General features: G+C 40.7%; 1 protein-coding gene across 2 annotated transcripts in view; it reads right to left on the reverse strand.

The window, feature by feature from the left end:
* Window positions 1–18,047, reverse strand: part of LOC132399241 (uncharacterized) — a 73,449-nt gene that overhangs the window by 11,735 nt on the left and 43,667 nt on the right. Inside the window, exons 12-17 of one of the 2 annotated variants that reach the window (XM_059979438.1) lie at window positions 17,670–17,864; window positions 16,522–16,704; window positions 8,390–8,488; window positions 6,778–6,867; window positions 6,568–6,682; window positions 3,066–3,184 (exon numbers count right to left, since the gene is read on the reverse strand). In XM_059979438.1, the coding sequence (XP_059835421.1) occupies window positions 3,066–3,184; window positions 6,568–6,682; window positions 6,778–6,867; window positions 8,390–8,488; window positions 16,522–16,704; window positions 17,670–17,864 (801 nt within the window). Of the gene's footprint in view, window positions 1–3,065; window positions 3,185–6,567; window positions 6,683–6,777; window positions 6,868–8,389; window positions 8,489–16,521; window positions 16,705–17,669; window positions 17,868–18,047 lie in introns of both variants that reach the window. The other variant, XM_059979429.1, reaches the window with a different exon arrangement.

Genomic DNA, 18,047 nt, shown 5'->3' on the forward strand with positions numbered 1-18,047 from the left:
ACTCTGGTTAGGCCACACTTGGAGTACTGTGTCCAGTTCTGGTCGCCTCACTATTGGAAGGATGTGGAAGCATTGGAAAGGGTACAGAGGAGATTTACCGGGATTCTGCCTGGTTTGGAGAGTATGGATTATGATCAGAGATTAAGGGAGCTAGGTCTTTACTCTTTGGAGAGGAGGAGGATGAGAGGAGACAATGATAGAGGTGTACAAGATAATAAGAGGAATAGACAGAGTGGACAGCCAACGCCTCTTCCCCAGAGCACCATTGCTCAGTACAAAAGGACATGGCTTTAAGGTAAGGGGAGGGAAGTTCAAGGGGGATATTAGAGGAAGATTTTTTACTCAGAGAGTGGTTGGTGCGTGGAATGCACAGCCTGAGTCAGTGGTGGAGGCAGGTACACTAGTGAAGTTTAAGAGACTACTAGACAGGTATATGAAGGAATTTAAGGTGGGGGTTTATATGGGAGGCAGGGTTTGAGGGTCAGCACAACATTGTGGACTGAAGGGCCTGTAATGTGCTGTACTATTCTATGTTCTATGTAAATGCACCATTTGTGTCATCATTTGCAGTGTGCTTGGGGCAGTCTATAAGTGTTGCCATGCTTGGTGCCAAAATAGCATGCCCACAACTTACTAACCTTAATGTGTATGACTTTTTGGAATGTGTGAGTTCACTGGAACATGCAGAGAAACCCATGTGGTCACAAGGAAACAAAATACAAATTAAAATTTAATGGGGAATAAGAGCATTTATTAGACATCACAGAAGTATTTTTGTATCTAACTTCAATAAGTTACAAATATGTTAGAATTAGTGGTGACCCACAGGCCCAATGAGATTTAGGAAGTTTAATTACCACAAGTGGAAGAAAGTACTATATTACCTGCAGATCTACATATCACAAGTACACATTTGGATGAGAAGAGTGAGTTATGAGAAGCAGGCAGAGGGGTTTTAAGGGGATCTAGACAGGAAAAAGTGAATGGATGAGGACAGGAGAGATGGTATTATCAGAAAACCAAATGGAAAGGGAAAGTACAAGTTGTATGAAGTCCATCGGTTTCCATCTGGCCCCTGGTGCATCTGGAAACATGCCAGTTCTGTGATTTTCATCCAAGCTTGAGCATTGACAATATAAATATGTATGCAGAAATAAAACTTGCAGCATTACTGAATCCTGCTTCAAATTCCTAAAAAGATTTTGTTAAACGCTGAAAACTGCCTTGGGGTAGGTTGCCTTCGCCAATATACTTGTCTGGACTTTTTTGTACTTTAACCTTGTCATTGTTATAAATACTCACTTCCAGCTTGTAGCCCTCGTTTGAACCTTCACCTCAGAATCAGTCAGATTTAATATCACTGATATATGTCATAAAATATGTTCTTTTGCAACAGAATACGTTCCAATTCCAAATAATAAAAACAATATGAAATATATATTAAAATTAAATTAAATAAGTAGCACAAAAAGAGAGCAGAAGTATTAGTGAGGTAGAGTACATGGGTTTATTGTCCATTCAGAAATCTGACAGCAGAGGCAAGTCTCCAACCGCCTGCACCTCCTCCTTGATGATAGCAATGAAAAGAGATCATGCCCTAAGTGACGGTGGTCCTTAATGACGGATGCTGCCTTTTTGAGGCATCACCTTTTGAAGATACTGGGAGGCTAGTGCCCATGATGGAGGTGGCTGAGTTTACAACCCTGCAGTCTTTTTTGATCCTGTGCAGAGGCCCCTCAATGCTAGATGGCAATGCGAACTGTTAGAATGCTCTCCATGGTACATCTGCAGAGATTTGCTAGAGCCTTTGATACCAAGTCTCTAAGTCTCCTCAAACTCCTAATGAAGTAAAGCTGCTGTTGTGCCTTCTCTGTAACTGCATCAATACGCTGGGCCCAGGTTATATCTTCAGAGAAGTCAACACATTGGAACCCAAACCTATTCATCCATTGCATTGCTGGTGAGGACTGGTGTGTGCTCCCTCGACTTCCCCTTTCTGAAGTCCACAATCACTTCCTTGATGCTACTGACATTGAGTGCAAGGTTGCTGTTGTGCTACCACTCAACCAGCTAATCCATCTCACTCCTCATCACCATCTGAAATTCTGCCAATAATAGTTGTGTCATCAGCAAAGTTATAGATGAGCTGTGCCTAGCCATACAGTCGTGGGTGGAGAGAGAGTACAGCAGTGGGCTAAGCATGCGTCCTTGAGGTGCACCAGTGTTGACTGTCAGCGAGGAGATATTATTTCTGATCTGTACTGACTATAGTATTCCGGTGAGAAAGTCAAAGATCTAGTTGCAGAGGGTGGTACAGAGACCCTTACTACTGGTCCCCATTCATTACTGGTAGTTCAACCAACCTTAACTTTGACCATGATCCTTCAAATACCTCCTCACTAGCAGCATCCTAGATCAAAGTTTTACGAACTCCCAACATGGCTAGCTCCCTCCTGCTGAACATTTACAACCCAAGCTCAATGATCTGCCCTTCCAGTTCCTGTCTGACAACATCCATTCCAGTCCCACCCTGACATTACTGACTGATGACCCTCATCCTGCACTCCCGAGCCTCTCTCACCCATGACCCATGAATTCCACATTCAACCTTGGCCTCGGACTTAATTCAGCAGACCCAGGAGGGGCTCTACTTGGCACAAGGCCCATTCTTGATGCCTGACTGTATATGTTGCTGAATCTTATGATGTGCCCTAGCACAAAAAAAAATGTACATCAGCCTGCCGTGCATGGTTAGTCAAAGCAGGTTCTATTCAATGTCAAGGCAGAATAGGAATCCACAATTCACAAAACCAGATCAAGTTCAAGCTTATCATCATCCAAACATACACATGTATACAGCTAAACAAAGCATCGTTCCTCTGGGGCCAGTACACACAGCAAATAGTAATGATGTAAAACAGTCACAAAATAATATTAACAGAAATTCCTGAATGGCATGGCCTGAATATTGTATTCTTCAGATGTCTATTATATGGCCTTTACTACTGAAAAACAACATGCAGAGTAACACATTGATACAAGATTCAGGAAGAGCAACAACTTACTGATCCTGTCTTAAAAGGTCTTTTACAGCCACCACAGAACTGATATTGACATTCTGGGCAATTAAAATGCATGCACCCTCCTCTGGACAAGTCAAATCGAGTGCTGCAATTGGGGCAATCTAAAAGAAACACAAATACACACAATGAAAAAGAATACAAAACATATCGCTGGTTAAAAGTGGATATATATCGATATTATATTAGATCAACATTATATGATATAGAAACATAGAAATTAACGTTAAATTTAAATTTAAAATAAGGGTCAACATTTTGAGACAGATTAAATGTTTTTTTCTTCCATCTCTTAGAAGACTGATGGTCTTAGGAACTTTCTTCCTCAAAAGGGTGAAGTGAGCAGGATCTTTCTATATTTTTAAGGCTGATGTAGATGGATTCTTGATGAGTAAGGGACAGAGAGGTGAAAGGTTACTGCAGGTAGGTGGGTGAAGTATAAACTGGTACTGATTAGGGATAGTCAACATAGCTTTGTGCGTGGTAGGTCATGTCTAACCAGTCATAGTTTTTCAAGGGAGTTATGAGGAAAGTTGATGAAGGCAAGACAGTGGATGGACTTTAGCAAGGTCTTGAATGGGAGGTTGGTCAAGAAAGTTCAGTCACTTTGCATTCATTTAGAGATGGTAAATTGGATGAGACATTGGTTTTACAGGAGATGCCAGAGTGGTAGTAGATGGCTGCCTCCCTGAGCAGAAGCCTGTGACTAGTGGTGCGCCACAAGGATCAGTACTGGGTCCATTGTTGTTTCTCATCTATATCGATGATCTGGATGAAAATGTAGTAAACTGGATTGGCAAATTTCAAGAGTAGTGACGTAAGAGACAGTGAGGAAGGATATCAAAGATGCTGTGGGATTTGGAGCACCTGAAAAAAATTAGCTGAAACACTGGCAGATGGAGTTAAATGCAGACAACTGTGAGGTTTTAAACTTTGGGAGAACAAACCAGGGTATGGTGAGCAGTAGGGAACTGAGGAGTGTGGTGGAACAGAACTACCTGGAATACAGATACATAATTCCTTGAAAGTGGTGTCAGAAGTAGAAAGGGCTGTAAAGAGAGCTTTTGATACATTGGCCTTCATAAATGAAACTACTGAGTACAGGAGTTGAAATATTGAAGCTGTATAAGATGTTGTTGAGGTCAAATTTGTATTGTGTGCAGTTCTGGTAACCTACCTACAGGAAAGACGTAAAGAAGATTGAATGAGTGCAGAGAAAACTTACAAAGAGGTCACCAGGCCTTGAGGAGCTGAGTTATAGGGATAGGTTGAGTAGGTTAGCACTTTATTCCTTATAGCGTAGAAGAACGAGGGCAGTTTTGGTAGAGATATACAAAATTATGAGTGGCGTAGATCGAGTATATACAAACAAGCTTTTTCCACTGAGGGTGGGTGAGACTAGAACTAGAGGTAATTGGTTAAGGGTGAAAGGTAAAATGTTTAAGGGGAACATGAGGGGGAACTTCTACACTCTGTGGATGGTGACAGTGTGGAATGAGCTGCCAGCAGAAGTGATGGATTTGGGTTCGATTTCAACTTTTACGACAAATTTGGGTAGGTACTTGGAAGGCAGGGGAATAAAGGGCTATAATCCACGTGTGGATCAACAAGACTAGGCAGATTAATATTTTGACACAGTCTAGATGGGCAAACAGCCTGTTTCAGTGCTGTAGTGTTCTATGACTATAGATCTGATCAGCCATAATTTAATTTCAAGGCAGCGCAGGCTTGAAGTGTCAACCTGTTAGAAATTTGTATGCTTATAAGTAAATTAGGATACCCGTTGTCACTTCTCAAAAGATCCTGATGCTTATTTAGAAAGAAAGCACTGAAGAAGCTACATAACTCTGCGGGCACAATCAGGAACAGCCATAATAAGTTTTTGCACCTGGTAAACTCAAAAAGGAATCCATCTCAGTAAACCTTTTTGAAAGAATTTCAGCACAGAAATGTTATTATTTAATATAATATTGTAGTATTGGTTTACTATAGGACAACGCTGGCCCCCTAGGCCTGAGTCGACGTAGTAGTAATAGTATAGGACAAAGAAGCAACAAAATTTTTCGGAGTGATTAATATCTGGAATTTGCACCTAGAAGAGGCAAGGGAATTGGGAGTAATTGTTTTATTTAAGAAATATTTAGAATTGCACCTTAAAACGAAATAAGGCATTTAAGGATATATACCTAGTGCAGGCAAATGGAATTGGTGTAGACAGGCCAAAAGTCTGGCATACACTGAAGGGTCCATTTCTTTGCTCAGTGTCTCTGTATTTCCAAATCCAATACAATTTCTCGGCCGCATTATTCCCTGCACCAGGTCCATGGGAGGCCAGGACTGGGAAGAATATGGGCCAAAGACAGGAAATTGACACTAGTTGGCATGGATTTGTTTAGCTGAAGTGCCTGCATGCATGCTATTTTGTTCTATGACTCTTAAGCATTCCCTTGATGATTTGAACCCTTAAATCAACAAATGTCTAAGGGAATTCCTAACTCTATCATTAAATCGCCCTATAATTGTTCAGCCTACATGCTGGAAAATCAAAAAAACAATGTTTTTACACTAATAAATAACTCACTGTCAAAACAGTTTCCTTCATCGTTCCTTATGCCAAAGCTGGAGTAGTGCATGTCCTAGACAGGATATGCTGGATGTAAAGGATGTGTTGGAGAGGGTGCAAAGGAGGATCACAAGGTTGTACTGGATGCAGCATTCTAGTTATGTGGACAGCATGGATCGGCTGGTTTGCCTTCCCTGGAGTTGAAGTCAGAGGAGGATCTGACTGAGGTCTGCAAAATTAGGAAGGACACAGACAGAGAAAATGGTAGGAAACTTTTCCCCAGACTAAAGGTGTGCAATAAAACACAGGTTTATGGTATGGGGTAAGAGGTTTAAAGTAAATCTGAGGATGGTGTTTCTTTAAACCCAGATACCTGGAATCCAGAACATGTTGCCTAAGGGGATGGTAGAGGTAGGTATTCTCACAACATTAACGTATTTCAGTTGCCAAGGCACAGAAGCAATGGACCACATGCTAGTGAATGGAATCATGTAGGTAGCAATTTGATGGTTGCCATGGACATGATGGGCTGTGGAGTCTGTTTCTTTGCTACAGGACTCTAAATTTTACTTAGTCAAGTACTGTGTCAAAAGCCGATTTTAAAAGCTATATAATGTCATTCATTGTAGATAACTATACAGTTTTATCACATTGATTTACATAGCAAAACTGCAGTATTATTTCCAACAAGAAATCTTGTCAACTCTCAACCACTGTGGCAGCAGTCCCTCAGAATTGAGGATGACAGGCCTTCAGAAGGTTGAGAAAATAGACCCTGAATGTACATGACCCCCAGCAGCAGGGGCTGGTTGTTCTTGGGAAGTGGAATACGCAGCTCCAGTTGTGTCCAATAGCTACAGTTCACTAGGTTGTGCTAAAAGAGTTAATTTATCAGCAGCGGCTACTGCTGAGTGCATTGGTTACCTATTCCATTCCTGCTGAGATAGATGTCCAGCGTGCTTGCCTGATACTCAGGGTTGTTCTGCTTCTTCCAGATCTTGAACTGTTCACAGCTGATCCTTTCATGCTGTTGCTCCCACTGAGGAAAGAACAGGACACATGACGTTCCACAAGGGTTTTGTAATGTAGATTAATCAAAGGCAAAGAACTGTATAATCTGAAAAGATTACTTACAGGACTCTTACACTGGGAGCATGTGCTTTTGTTACAGGACGGACAATCCATTCTCAACCTATTGAGATCATGCAACAGCCCAAAGGAACACTGAAAGAAATAATATAATCTTAATCAGGGAAACCATATGCCTTTAATACTGCCTCAAAACATAGCTCATCCAGTTCGTATTAAGAATTTGACCAAATAATTTCAATGAAATGGCTTCTTTAAGAGATTTGTTTCCATGGGAGCTTGTAAACTAAGGAAGAGCTGCAAGCTGCAGCCATTGCTCACCAGCAACGGCTAAAGTGATCAGATGATCAGACAGCCTCCCCAGATTCAATGGGGAGATCAAGCAAAAAGTCCATAACTAACAAGTCCTAGTATTTAAGTGCTGGTATAAAAAGCCAAACTAACACAATTCTTAAATGAACATGTTAAAACAGCTCAAGACCGCCAGTCTAGTTTTCGTTTCATTAATTCTGCTATTTTGAAGCCATTGCCTGATAAAGTTCGGCTGAACGTTTTCATAAAATGTGAAAGAGGGTTGACAGAACCATTTTAAATGTGAAATGGTAATCGGTGGAGTATTTCAAAATCTTATAGACAGAAGATGCCAAAATGTAGAGTGAAGGTGCAAGAAAATGCGTAGGAAATAAAGAACAATCTTTAATGTAGATTAGAAACATAGAAAACCTACACTATAATACAAGCCCTTTGCCCCACAAAGCTGTGCCAAACATGTCCCTACCTTAGAACTACCTAGGCTTTACCCATAGCCCTCTATTTTTCTGAGCTCCATGTAGCCATCTAGGAGTCTCTTAAAAGACCCTATCGTTTCTGCCTCCACCACCACTGCCGGCAGCCCATTCCACACATTTGCCACTCTCTGCGTCAAAAGCTAACCCCTGGCATCTCCCCTGTACCTAGACTATTCACAGAAGTACAAGCCCAAAGCTCCTCTGAGCTCAGCAGACAGATTATTGCCCAATATGATACAAGCTAAAACCAACATATTATTAGATTCTAAAATATTCAATCATCAGGCAGGGAAGTGAGCCAAAATCTTATTGATTTGCTGAAGACATTTGAGTGTGGTCTCCTGCTGCAGTTTATCTTCCTCTAATGTAGAATCATAGAACTTCGACACAGTGACATCCCAGAACAGGTTCCAATAGTTCAGTACCGGGAAGAAGGTTTCTAACACCTTTGACCACCTTGTAATTCATGTTATAATATGTGGGTTTCTACATGTTAAGTATCGGCAGTTTCTATGGGATGTTCCTATATGCAAATGACCATATAGTTTTGCCCTTAAAATAAAGAATGGTCACAATCAAGTCCTTGAGATTACCAACAGCAACTGATACAGGCATTGCGTCTAAGAGAGGAGAAACAATCGGGAAAAGGCATTCACACCTTATGCTTTTCAATTAGATTATCTATCTGTTTTGGTTGTTTAACTTCTAATAACGTTGCCTAAAATAAGTCTGATTAGAATCTTTTTCATTGCTTTGATTTCCCTACATTCTTGTTACAAATATTCATAAAAAAACAAATTTTAACATGCATAAAGAGTTGCTAAAATAATGCCCCTATTTTGAAACTGAAATAAAATAAATTGTCTTACATGTGCACACCACCTGAAGTTTGGCATTTCCATTAGCGTTCGGTCTCGTAGCTTTTTTTGAAATAATTCATGTGTTTTTTCATCAAGATAATGGCGAATCTACATGTTATAAAAGAACAAATTTTTCTCATCCATCACACTTAATAGTTAATTTTAAAAACATACATTTATGATGACTTAATTGAAGTCACCAATTAAATTTCGCAATATTTGTATATATGTTCAATAAAAATGTCACACCTCAAATTTTTCCCCAACATTGACAAATTTTCTTTTAATTAAAAAATGTTAAGCTTCAATTATCTTGCAATCATCTGATTTATTAAATATTTTGCAATACATTTTAATGAACTGTCAATCCATATAATTTAAAATTCTGCAAATCATAAAATCAAGTGGATTGGTTGGGGGTTTAAAAGTAATACAGAGGCTAAACACTACTGTATTCTCACAAAAATTACACCTTTTATCTCTTTATAGCTTGTTAGTTGCCATCTGTTGGCTTTTATAAGCTTACCACTAATTTTTGCTCTGTTATACGTCTCTCAGACCAGGCGAGAGATGTGGAAGTATTTACAGCATTGTGTCCAAGTTTGGTTGGGATCTGGTCTCTCCTGTCAGTGCTGCCCTCCTGTGTTTGAGCAGTAGAATGACAGGCTGGATTGCGTGCATCTCGACACTTCCAGAGGACTGTACCATTGATTGCAGGACATTGTTGCACTGGGTCCTGGACTACAAATGTGTTTTTTTTTGAGTAAATATGGTGCTTTTCTCACTATTTGTGATTACGTTACTCATTATTTTTGATTGTTTTGCACCTTGGCCAGAACTATACTGTCTCATTCAGCTGTATCTATGTATAGATCATAAGACATAGACATAGAAGCAGAACTAGGCCATTCAGCCCATTGAGTCTGCTCTGCCATTCCATCATGGCTGATCCTGGATCTTCGATCCCACTTAACCCCATTCACCTGCCATCTCGCCATATCCTGACCAATCAGGAAATGATCAAATTTGGCCTTAATTATACCCACAGACTTGGCCTCCACTGTGGTCTGCGGCAGAGCATTCCACAGATTCAGCTAAAAAAATTCCTCCTAACCTCTGTTCTAAAAGATCACCCCTCTAGTTCTGGATACCCCCACCATAAGAAACATCCTCTCCACATCCACATTATCTAGTCCTTTCCACATTCAGTAGGTTTCCATGAGAACCCCACACTCTTCTAAGTTCCAGTGAGTATAGGTGCAAAGCTGCCAAACGCTCCTTGTATGTTAATCCTTCCGGAATCATCCTTGTGAACCTCCTCTGGACTCTCTCCAATGGCAACACAATCGTTCTGAGATGTGGGACCCAAAACTGTTGGTGATACTCAAAGTGTGGCCTGTCTAGTGTCTAGTGTCCTATAAGCATTATCTCCTTGCTTTTATATTCTATTCCTCTTGAAATAAATGCCAACATTGCAATTGCCTTCTTTACCACAGACTCAACCTGTAGATTAACCTTCTGGGAGTTTTGCACGAGGACTCCGAAGTCTCTCTGCACCTCGAATGTTTGAACATTCTCCCCATTTAGATAATAGTCCACACTATTGTTCCTTTTACCAAAATGCATTATCGTACATTTCCCAACACTGTATTCCATCTGCCACTTCTTTGCCCATTCTTCCAATTTGGCTAAGGCCTGCTGCAATCACATTGCTTCCTCAGCACTACCTACCTATCTTCATATCATCTGCAAACTTTGCCATAAAGCCTTCAATTCCATTATCCAAATAACTGAAAAACAATGTGAAAATTAGCAGTCACAATACTGACCCCTGAGAAACACCACTAGTCACTGGCAGCCAACCAAGAGACCCTTATATTCCCACTCGCTGCCCCCTGCCTGTCAGTCATTCCTCTATCCATGCCAGTATCTTTCATGTAACGCCATAGGAGTTTATCCTGTTAAGCAGCCTCATATGTGGCACCTTATCGAATGTCTTCTGAAAATCCAAGTAAATGACATCCACTGCCTCTGCTTTGTCCACCCTGCTTGTTACTTCCTTAAAGAATTCTAACAGATTTGTCTGGCAAGATTTCCCTTTACAGAAACCATGCTGACTTTGACTTATTTTATCATTAGTCTCTGAATACCTCAAAACCTCACCCTTTATAACAGATGCTAACACTTTCCCAACCACTGAGGTTAGACTAACTGGCCTATAATTTCCTTTCGTCTTCCTCCCTTCCTAAAGAGTGGAGTGACATTTGCAATTTTGCAGTCCTGCGGGACCATGCCAGAATCAAGTGATTCTTGAAAGATCCTGACCAACGCATCCGATATCCCTTCAGCAATCTCTCTCAGGACTCTGGGATATAGTCCATCTAGGCCAGGTGACTTATCCACCTTAAGACCTTTCAGTTTGCCTAGTACATTTTCCTTTGTAATAGCAATGGCACTCACTCCTACTGCTAGTAGACACTGCTAGTGTCTTCCACAGAGAAGACAGATGCAAGGTACCCATCAAATTCATCTGCCATTTCTTTGTTCCCCATTACTACCTCACCAGCATCATTTTCCAGTAGTTCAATATCAACTCTCACCTCCCTTTTACTCTTTATATAACTGAGAAAAAACTTTTGGCATCCTGTTTTATATTATTGGCTAGTTTGCTCTCATATTTCATTTTTCCCTTCTTATAGCTTTTTTAGTTGCCTTTTGTTGGATTTTAAAAGCTTCCTATTCATTTAACTTCCCACTCACTTTTGCTACTGTATGTACCCTTTCCTTGGCTTTTACGCATAACTTCCCTTGTCAGCCACGGTTGCCTACCCCTGCTATTTGAGAATTTCTTCCTCTGTGGGACATATCTATCCTGTGCCTTGTGAACTATTCCCAGAAACTTCAGCCATCGCTGCTCTGCCGTCATCCCTGCCAATATCCTCCTCTAATCCACCTGGGCAAACTCCTCTCTCATGCCTCTCTAATTCCCTTTATTCCCTTATGATACTGATACATTTTACTTGTGCTTCTCCCTCTCAAATTGCAGTATGAATTCAAGCATATGATCGGTGCCTCCTAAGGGTTCCTTTACATTAAGTTCCCTAATAAGATGTGGGTTATTACCCACATTGTGGGTAATATTGTTATTATACAACACCCAATCTAAGATGGCCTTTCCCAAGTAGGTTCAAACAGAAGCTGCTCTAACAAGCCATCTATTAGGCATTCAATATATTCTCTTTCTTGCCATCCAACACCAACCTGATTTTCCCAAACCCCTTGCATATTGAAGCACCCATTACAATTGTGTCACTACCCTTATTACATGTCTTTTCCAGCTCCCTTTGCAATCTCAGCCCCACATCTTGGTTACTAGATGGAGGCCTATATATGATTCCCATGGGTTTTTTTTTACCCTTTATGTATGGCTTGAATGATAATTAGAGTTGACTTGATCTTTGGATGTTAAGCTCTTCCTTCAGCCACAGTTCAGTGATGCCCACAACATCATACCTGCCAATCTCTAACTGTACTACAAGATCATCTACCTTATTCCATATCCTGCGAACATTCAAATATAACACCTGCAGTCTTGTATTTATCACCCTTTTCAATTTTGTCCACCTGTTACAATGCAACTCATTCCATTGACTGCAATTTTGCCTTATCATCTGCTTGTCCTTCCTGACAGTCTCACTAAACACTGCCTCTGCTTGTATACCAACTACCCTTCCTCAGCCCTATCACACAGTTTCCAAGCCCCCTGCAAAATTAAGTTAAATCTCCCCAACAGCTCTAGCAAACCCATCACCCTTGGGTTCAGGTGTAACCCATCCGTTTTGTACAGGTTAGACCTTCCCCAGAAGAGATCTCAATTATCTAGAGATCTGAAGCTGTGCCCCCCTGCACCAGTTCCTCAGACACACATTCATCTGCCAAGTCATCCTATTCTTACCTTTGCTGGCGTGTGGCACCGGCAGAAATCCAGAGATTACTACCCTGGTGGGTCTGCTTTTCAGTTTTCTACCTAGCTCCCTAAATTCTCTCTTCAGGACCACCTTTATCCTACTAATGTCTTTGGTGCCAATGTGTAACAAATCTGTTACCCCCTCCCCACTTAGAATGCTGTGGACTTGATCCGAGATGTCCCTGACCCTGGCACTGGGAAGGGCAGAAAGCTATTCACAATACTCCACATAAGGCCACACCAGTGCCTTATAATTTCACAGCATAAGGCACATTAGTGCTCCTCCACCTCACCTGCGGCTAATGAAGATGTAAAAATCTGTCAAAACGCCAGCAATCACCTCCCTTATTTCCTATAGCATTCTAACACAGATCTCAATACAACCCTAGGGATTTATCAACTATTATGTATTCCACGGCAACTGCCACCTTCCTCACAATAATGACATACTCCAGTCAATCAGCATCGCTCCCTGAACTTACTGTCCTTCACCTTCCTTCTCAGTGGTGATTTACTGATGAGGAGTATTCATTTTGGATTTCACCCTTATCCCATTTTCCCCTGATAGATTACCTCTTTGTTGCCTCAGAGTACCCACTCATTCATCAGCTGCTCTCCTGCTCCTAATGTAGAACAAAGGGCTTTGCTCAATATTATTTGCCAAAGGTATTTAATGGCCCTTCTTTGTCCTTTCTTTCTTTGGTACTCCCTGACACTCTGTATATTCCTCAAGGAACTTGAATGATTCCAATTTCCTATACATGCCATATACTTCCTTTCTTTTCTCCTGAGCAAACTTTCAATAGCTTTTGTCATCCAAAGATCCGCAATCTTAATACCTTTGCCCTTCACCCTTATCCAATGTGTTGTTTCTGAACTCCTGATGACTCTCTTACAATTCTGTCTTTTCTACTTACCAAGAGAGTTCTCCTCAATTATCTTGACAGCAGTTTGCACACCACCAGCAGCTGAGTATAATCAGGCACTCGAGATATTGTGTGATGCTGTCTCCAAACAAGAAGCATTTCAGATCACAACTTCCAGCCTTATTTGAAGAAAACCCTGCCTAATTACCAACAGCATATAACCTGTAGCATCAGAGGTCCCAGCACACTGTTATACTGAGACAAGGAATGCCTACTACAGATTACCTGTCTGTCCTTCTCCTACCTGCATACAGGCAGAAACCAAAGAGCAAAGCTCCAAAGACGAGGACTACGAAGAGGTGATCAGAGCAACTACAAGATTACTCTGAGTCAGTGAACGGGGCTATGTTCAATGACTCACTTGAGGATTTGAATGAAAATCCCATGGTTGTCCCCACAAAACCATTCAGAGATTTCCCGTCAGAAACCCTGGGTGAACCATGAGACCCATAATCTGCTGAGCGCCAGATCAGAGGCATTTGTCAGGTGACCAAGAAAGTTACAAGAGTCCAGGTACATTCTCCAGAAATCCATGGTCAAAGTGAAATTTCCGGACTAAACTTGAATCAACAAATGATGCTTGATAGTTGTCTTGAATACTATCAATTCTTATAAAGTTAAAACAAGCAACACCAGAGCTTCACTTCCAGATGAGCTCAGTGCCTTTTACGCTTGCTTTGACCATCAAAGAAATGGAGGAACCATCACAAAACGCCACAACCCTGACGATCCGGCGATTTTGGTCTCTGAAGCCGACATGCGAGCAGCCCTCAGGAGGATGAACTCACGTAAAGCATCTGGCCCAAACGGGGTACCTAGCCAGTACGAAAGAACTGTGCTGATCATCTGGCTGGAGTGTTCACTGACATTTCTAACCTCGTGCTTCGGCAGACTGAGCTGCCCACCTGCTTCAAACAGGCTTCAATTATACTAAGGTAATTATGGTAATCTGTCTCAATGACTATCATCCAGTAGGAGCTACTGTGCATCCACAGTGATGAGAGGTTGCTGATGAAACATATAAAGTCCTATCTGAAAAGTGACTCAGATCTGCTCCAGTTTGCCTACTGGTGCAACAGGTGCACAGCAGATGCTATCTTATTGGTTCTTCACTCACCTTGGAACATCTGGACAGCAAAGATGTATACATCAGGATGCTCTTTTTCGACTACAGCTCAGCATTCAATACCACTATCTCCTCAAAAATAATCAACAATTTTCAAAAACTTGGCCTCAGCATTTTCTTGTTCAATTGGATCCATGATTTCATCACTTGCAAAATCCAGTCAGTTTGGATTGCCAACAACATCTCTTCCATCATCTCCATCAGCAGAGGTGCACCACAAGGCTGTGTGCTTAGCCCCTGTTCTACACTTATGACTGTGGCTAAGCATAGCTCCAATGCCACATTCATGTTTGATGATGATACCGCTTTCGTAGGCCCAATCAAAGTTGATGATGAATCAGCATATAGGAGGGAGACTGAAAATCTGTCTGAGTGTTTTCACAACACCAGCCTCCAACTCAATGGCAGCAAGACCAAGGAGCTGGTTACTGATTTCAGGAGAAGGAAACCAGAGGCCCATGAATCAGCCCTCAGAGGATCAGAGGTGGAGAGGGTCAGCAACTGAACTCCTCTGTGTTATTATTTTGGAGGACCTGTCCTGGGCCCAGCATGTAAATGCAGTTATGAAGAAAGCATGGCAGCACCTCTACTTTGTTAGGAGTTTACAATTATTCAGCATATCATCTAAAACACTGACAAACTTCTATAAGTGTCTTTGATAACCTTGCCTACATAGAACCACACAGCATGACAGGCCCTTCAGCCCAATGTTTGTGCCGACCAGGATGCCAATTTCAACTATGCTCATATCCCTTTATTCCCTGCCTGTTAATGTATCTGTCAAATGCCTAGTGGAGAGTATAATGACCGGCCTCATCACAGCCTGGTATGGAAACACCAATGCTTTTGAACAGAAAGTCCTGCCAAAGTAATGGATATGGCTCAGTACATCACGAGTAAAGACCTCACCACCATTGAGCACTTCTGCACGAAATGCTATCGCAAGAAAGCATCCATCATCAGGGACACTCACCACCTAGAACATTGTCTCTTCTCACTGCTGCCATTAGGAAGAAAGTACAGGAATCTCAGCACTCACACTACCAGGTTCAGAGCAGCTATTACCCTTCAACCAGCAGGCTCCTGAACCAAAACTTCACTTGCCCGTTATTGAAATGTTCCCACAACCTATGGACTCGTTTTCCAAGGACTCTTCATCTCATGTTCTCAATATGCTTATTTTTGCATACCAGTATTTATTTATTATTATTTCTTTCTTATTGTGTTTACATATTTTTTTCTTTTGCACACTGGTTGAATGCCAAGCTGCTATGGTCTTTCATTGATTCTGGTTATGTTATTATTCTACTGATTTATTGAGTGTGCCTGCAAGACAATCATTCTCAGGGTTGTATATGGTGACACATATATAATTTGAAAATAAATTTACTTTGAACAAGACTCCTTCTCGTCAGATGATGCTTTATCCTTCAGCATCAGTTCCCAATCTACTTCTGCCAGATATTCTTTTTCACCTTTCAAACCAGCTTAGGACCAAAACTTGAGTACAAACCTTATCCTTTGCCGTAACTACCTAGGAACTTACAGGATTATAGTCGATCCCTATTTCCAAAGTGTTTCCCAAGCAACATTTCCACTACCTGCCTGGTCTCACTTCTTGACACCACATCAGTTAAGGCTTCCGTCTGGTATGACTATCTACATTGTTTCAAAGACTACCTGAGATGAAAAACAAATTCTGCTGCATCTGCACCCTTTCCATTAGGCAACATGAATGAATAAATGGGGATGTTAAAAACTCCCAATACTATAAACTATTGCTTTTATACCCATCTGCATTGTGTTCACATGTCAGTTCTTCTAATTTTATATTGATCGCTGTGAGGTCTATTGTGAAATCCCAAGAACGTCATTCCCTCTCTCTTATTCAATCCACATGGTCTCACTGGATAATCCCTCCAGAACGTCCTCCCCGTGCACTGCTGAGCTGCACCCCCTTATCAGAGTGCAGCTACCCCTACTTTCTTGTTCCCCCTCCACCACATCTGAAACTCGTCCAGAACATTAACATGCTTCTCGTGCCCTTCACTCAACCACATTTCAATGATTGCAATAATATTGTTACGTCAATTTCGTTTTTCTTAGGTTTTAGAACTCTAACCTGGATGTCCAAGAAACTGAAGTACTCTGTGATATTCTCTTGGAGATGGTGGCTTTGCAGATCTGGGGTCCTACATATTGGGCAAACAACGTTGACAATACTTTGTTCCTTTATGACTAATGAGAAATATTTCTTAAAACAATTTTCACAGAAAGAACAGTTGCAGTGAGTCATTGTGACAACCTTTAAAAATAAAAGTGTAAAGTTTTAAATTTATGTCATTTATGCAATAAACCACATTTATCTAGCTCACTCTATTTAAGATAAACTACTGAGAAAAAGCATCCACACAATATATACATTTTAAATTGAAACAAAGTGAATTACATTTGAGTTCCACTATAAATTTTAATAGCAATGACTGCTTTTCATTACATAGTATCGGCAAGGATTCAGGTACAACAATATGTTGGGGTAAAAGGGAAAATAAGCTTTTTTAAAATGTCTTAAGGATGGCAAAAGGTGGGTGGTTTGAAATGGGCAGTTTTATAATGCAGGACATAGGAGCTAGGTTAAAGTCCAGAATTTGGTGTGCTAGCTCTTTCTGTTCAATATATTAATTTCTGATCTGAAGAAAGTTAGAAGCAATATATTCATTATTTTTTTTTTGGATAATCTCAGATGGCTTGCCAGGATCAGCAACTCAGAAATAAAATCTGGATTGGGATAGGATATAGTAGTGGGCCCAATGTCCTACTGGATCAGTAAGTGTGAAGAAATACACAGAGGTTCACGGATGAAAGCCAAGAGAAGTCAGACATAAGGGGATAAAAAGTTCAAGATCAGTGTCAGAAGGTCATAGGCACACAGATACCCAAAATGGATTACTTAGGGCAAAAACCTGGAATTATTTAAAAATTTGTAACTTTAAAGGAATTTCTAGCATTGTATTGACGAACTGTATACTACCCACTAGGGAGCATTGACTCATAATTAGTATTACCAAATTATGTTGCCAAGTTCATAAAAAGCAGATTTTATTCTGCCATAACATAAAACACCAGGTCAGAAATGAAATATTCTGTATCAGTTCTGGCTGAGGTGGTAGTGTAATACTTGGGTGATAAATATTGCAAAGTTTAGTGCACTTCACCCCAGCCAAAGGACAGTCATAAAAAGAGAGATAAAAAATTCCGCACATTATATACCTTGCTAAAGATTACGTGTTCGCTGCAAATGGGGCATTCATGAGAGAGATACCGCAAAGCCGATTCATAATTTAAACCAGACTGCACAACTTCCATCACATCCTCAACACAGAAATTCTGGTTTTCTGTGCTCAGTAATTGCTGAAAAAGGTCTGATTTTTTCTTTGAAGGATCAATAGGTCTTGGTGGTAATCCCTGCTATCAAATAAAAAAATACTATGATTAAAAGAAAACATTTCAAACTATCACATAATGCTTTATACCAATGTGCCTCTCCACATTGCATCTGCAAGGCAGGTAGTTGGTGTTAAAACCCAATAAACTGAGGTAAACTATAATTCTAGCCCACATGTATCAGTATGTCAATATTCAAAGTAC

The sequence above is a fragment of the Hypanus sabinus genome, chromosome 1, assembly GCF_030144855.1.
Source record: "Hypanus sabinus isolate sHypSab1 chromosome 1, sHypSab1.hap1, whole genome shotgun sequence".
Taxonomy (NCBI): domain Eukaryota; kingdom Metazoa; phylum Chordata; class Chondrichthyes; order Myliobatiformes; family Dasyatidae; genus Hypanus; species Hypanus sabinus.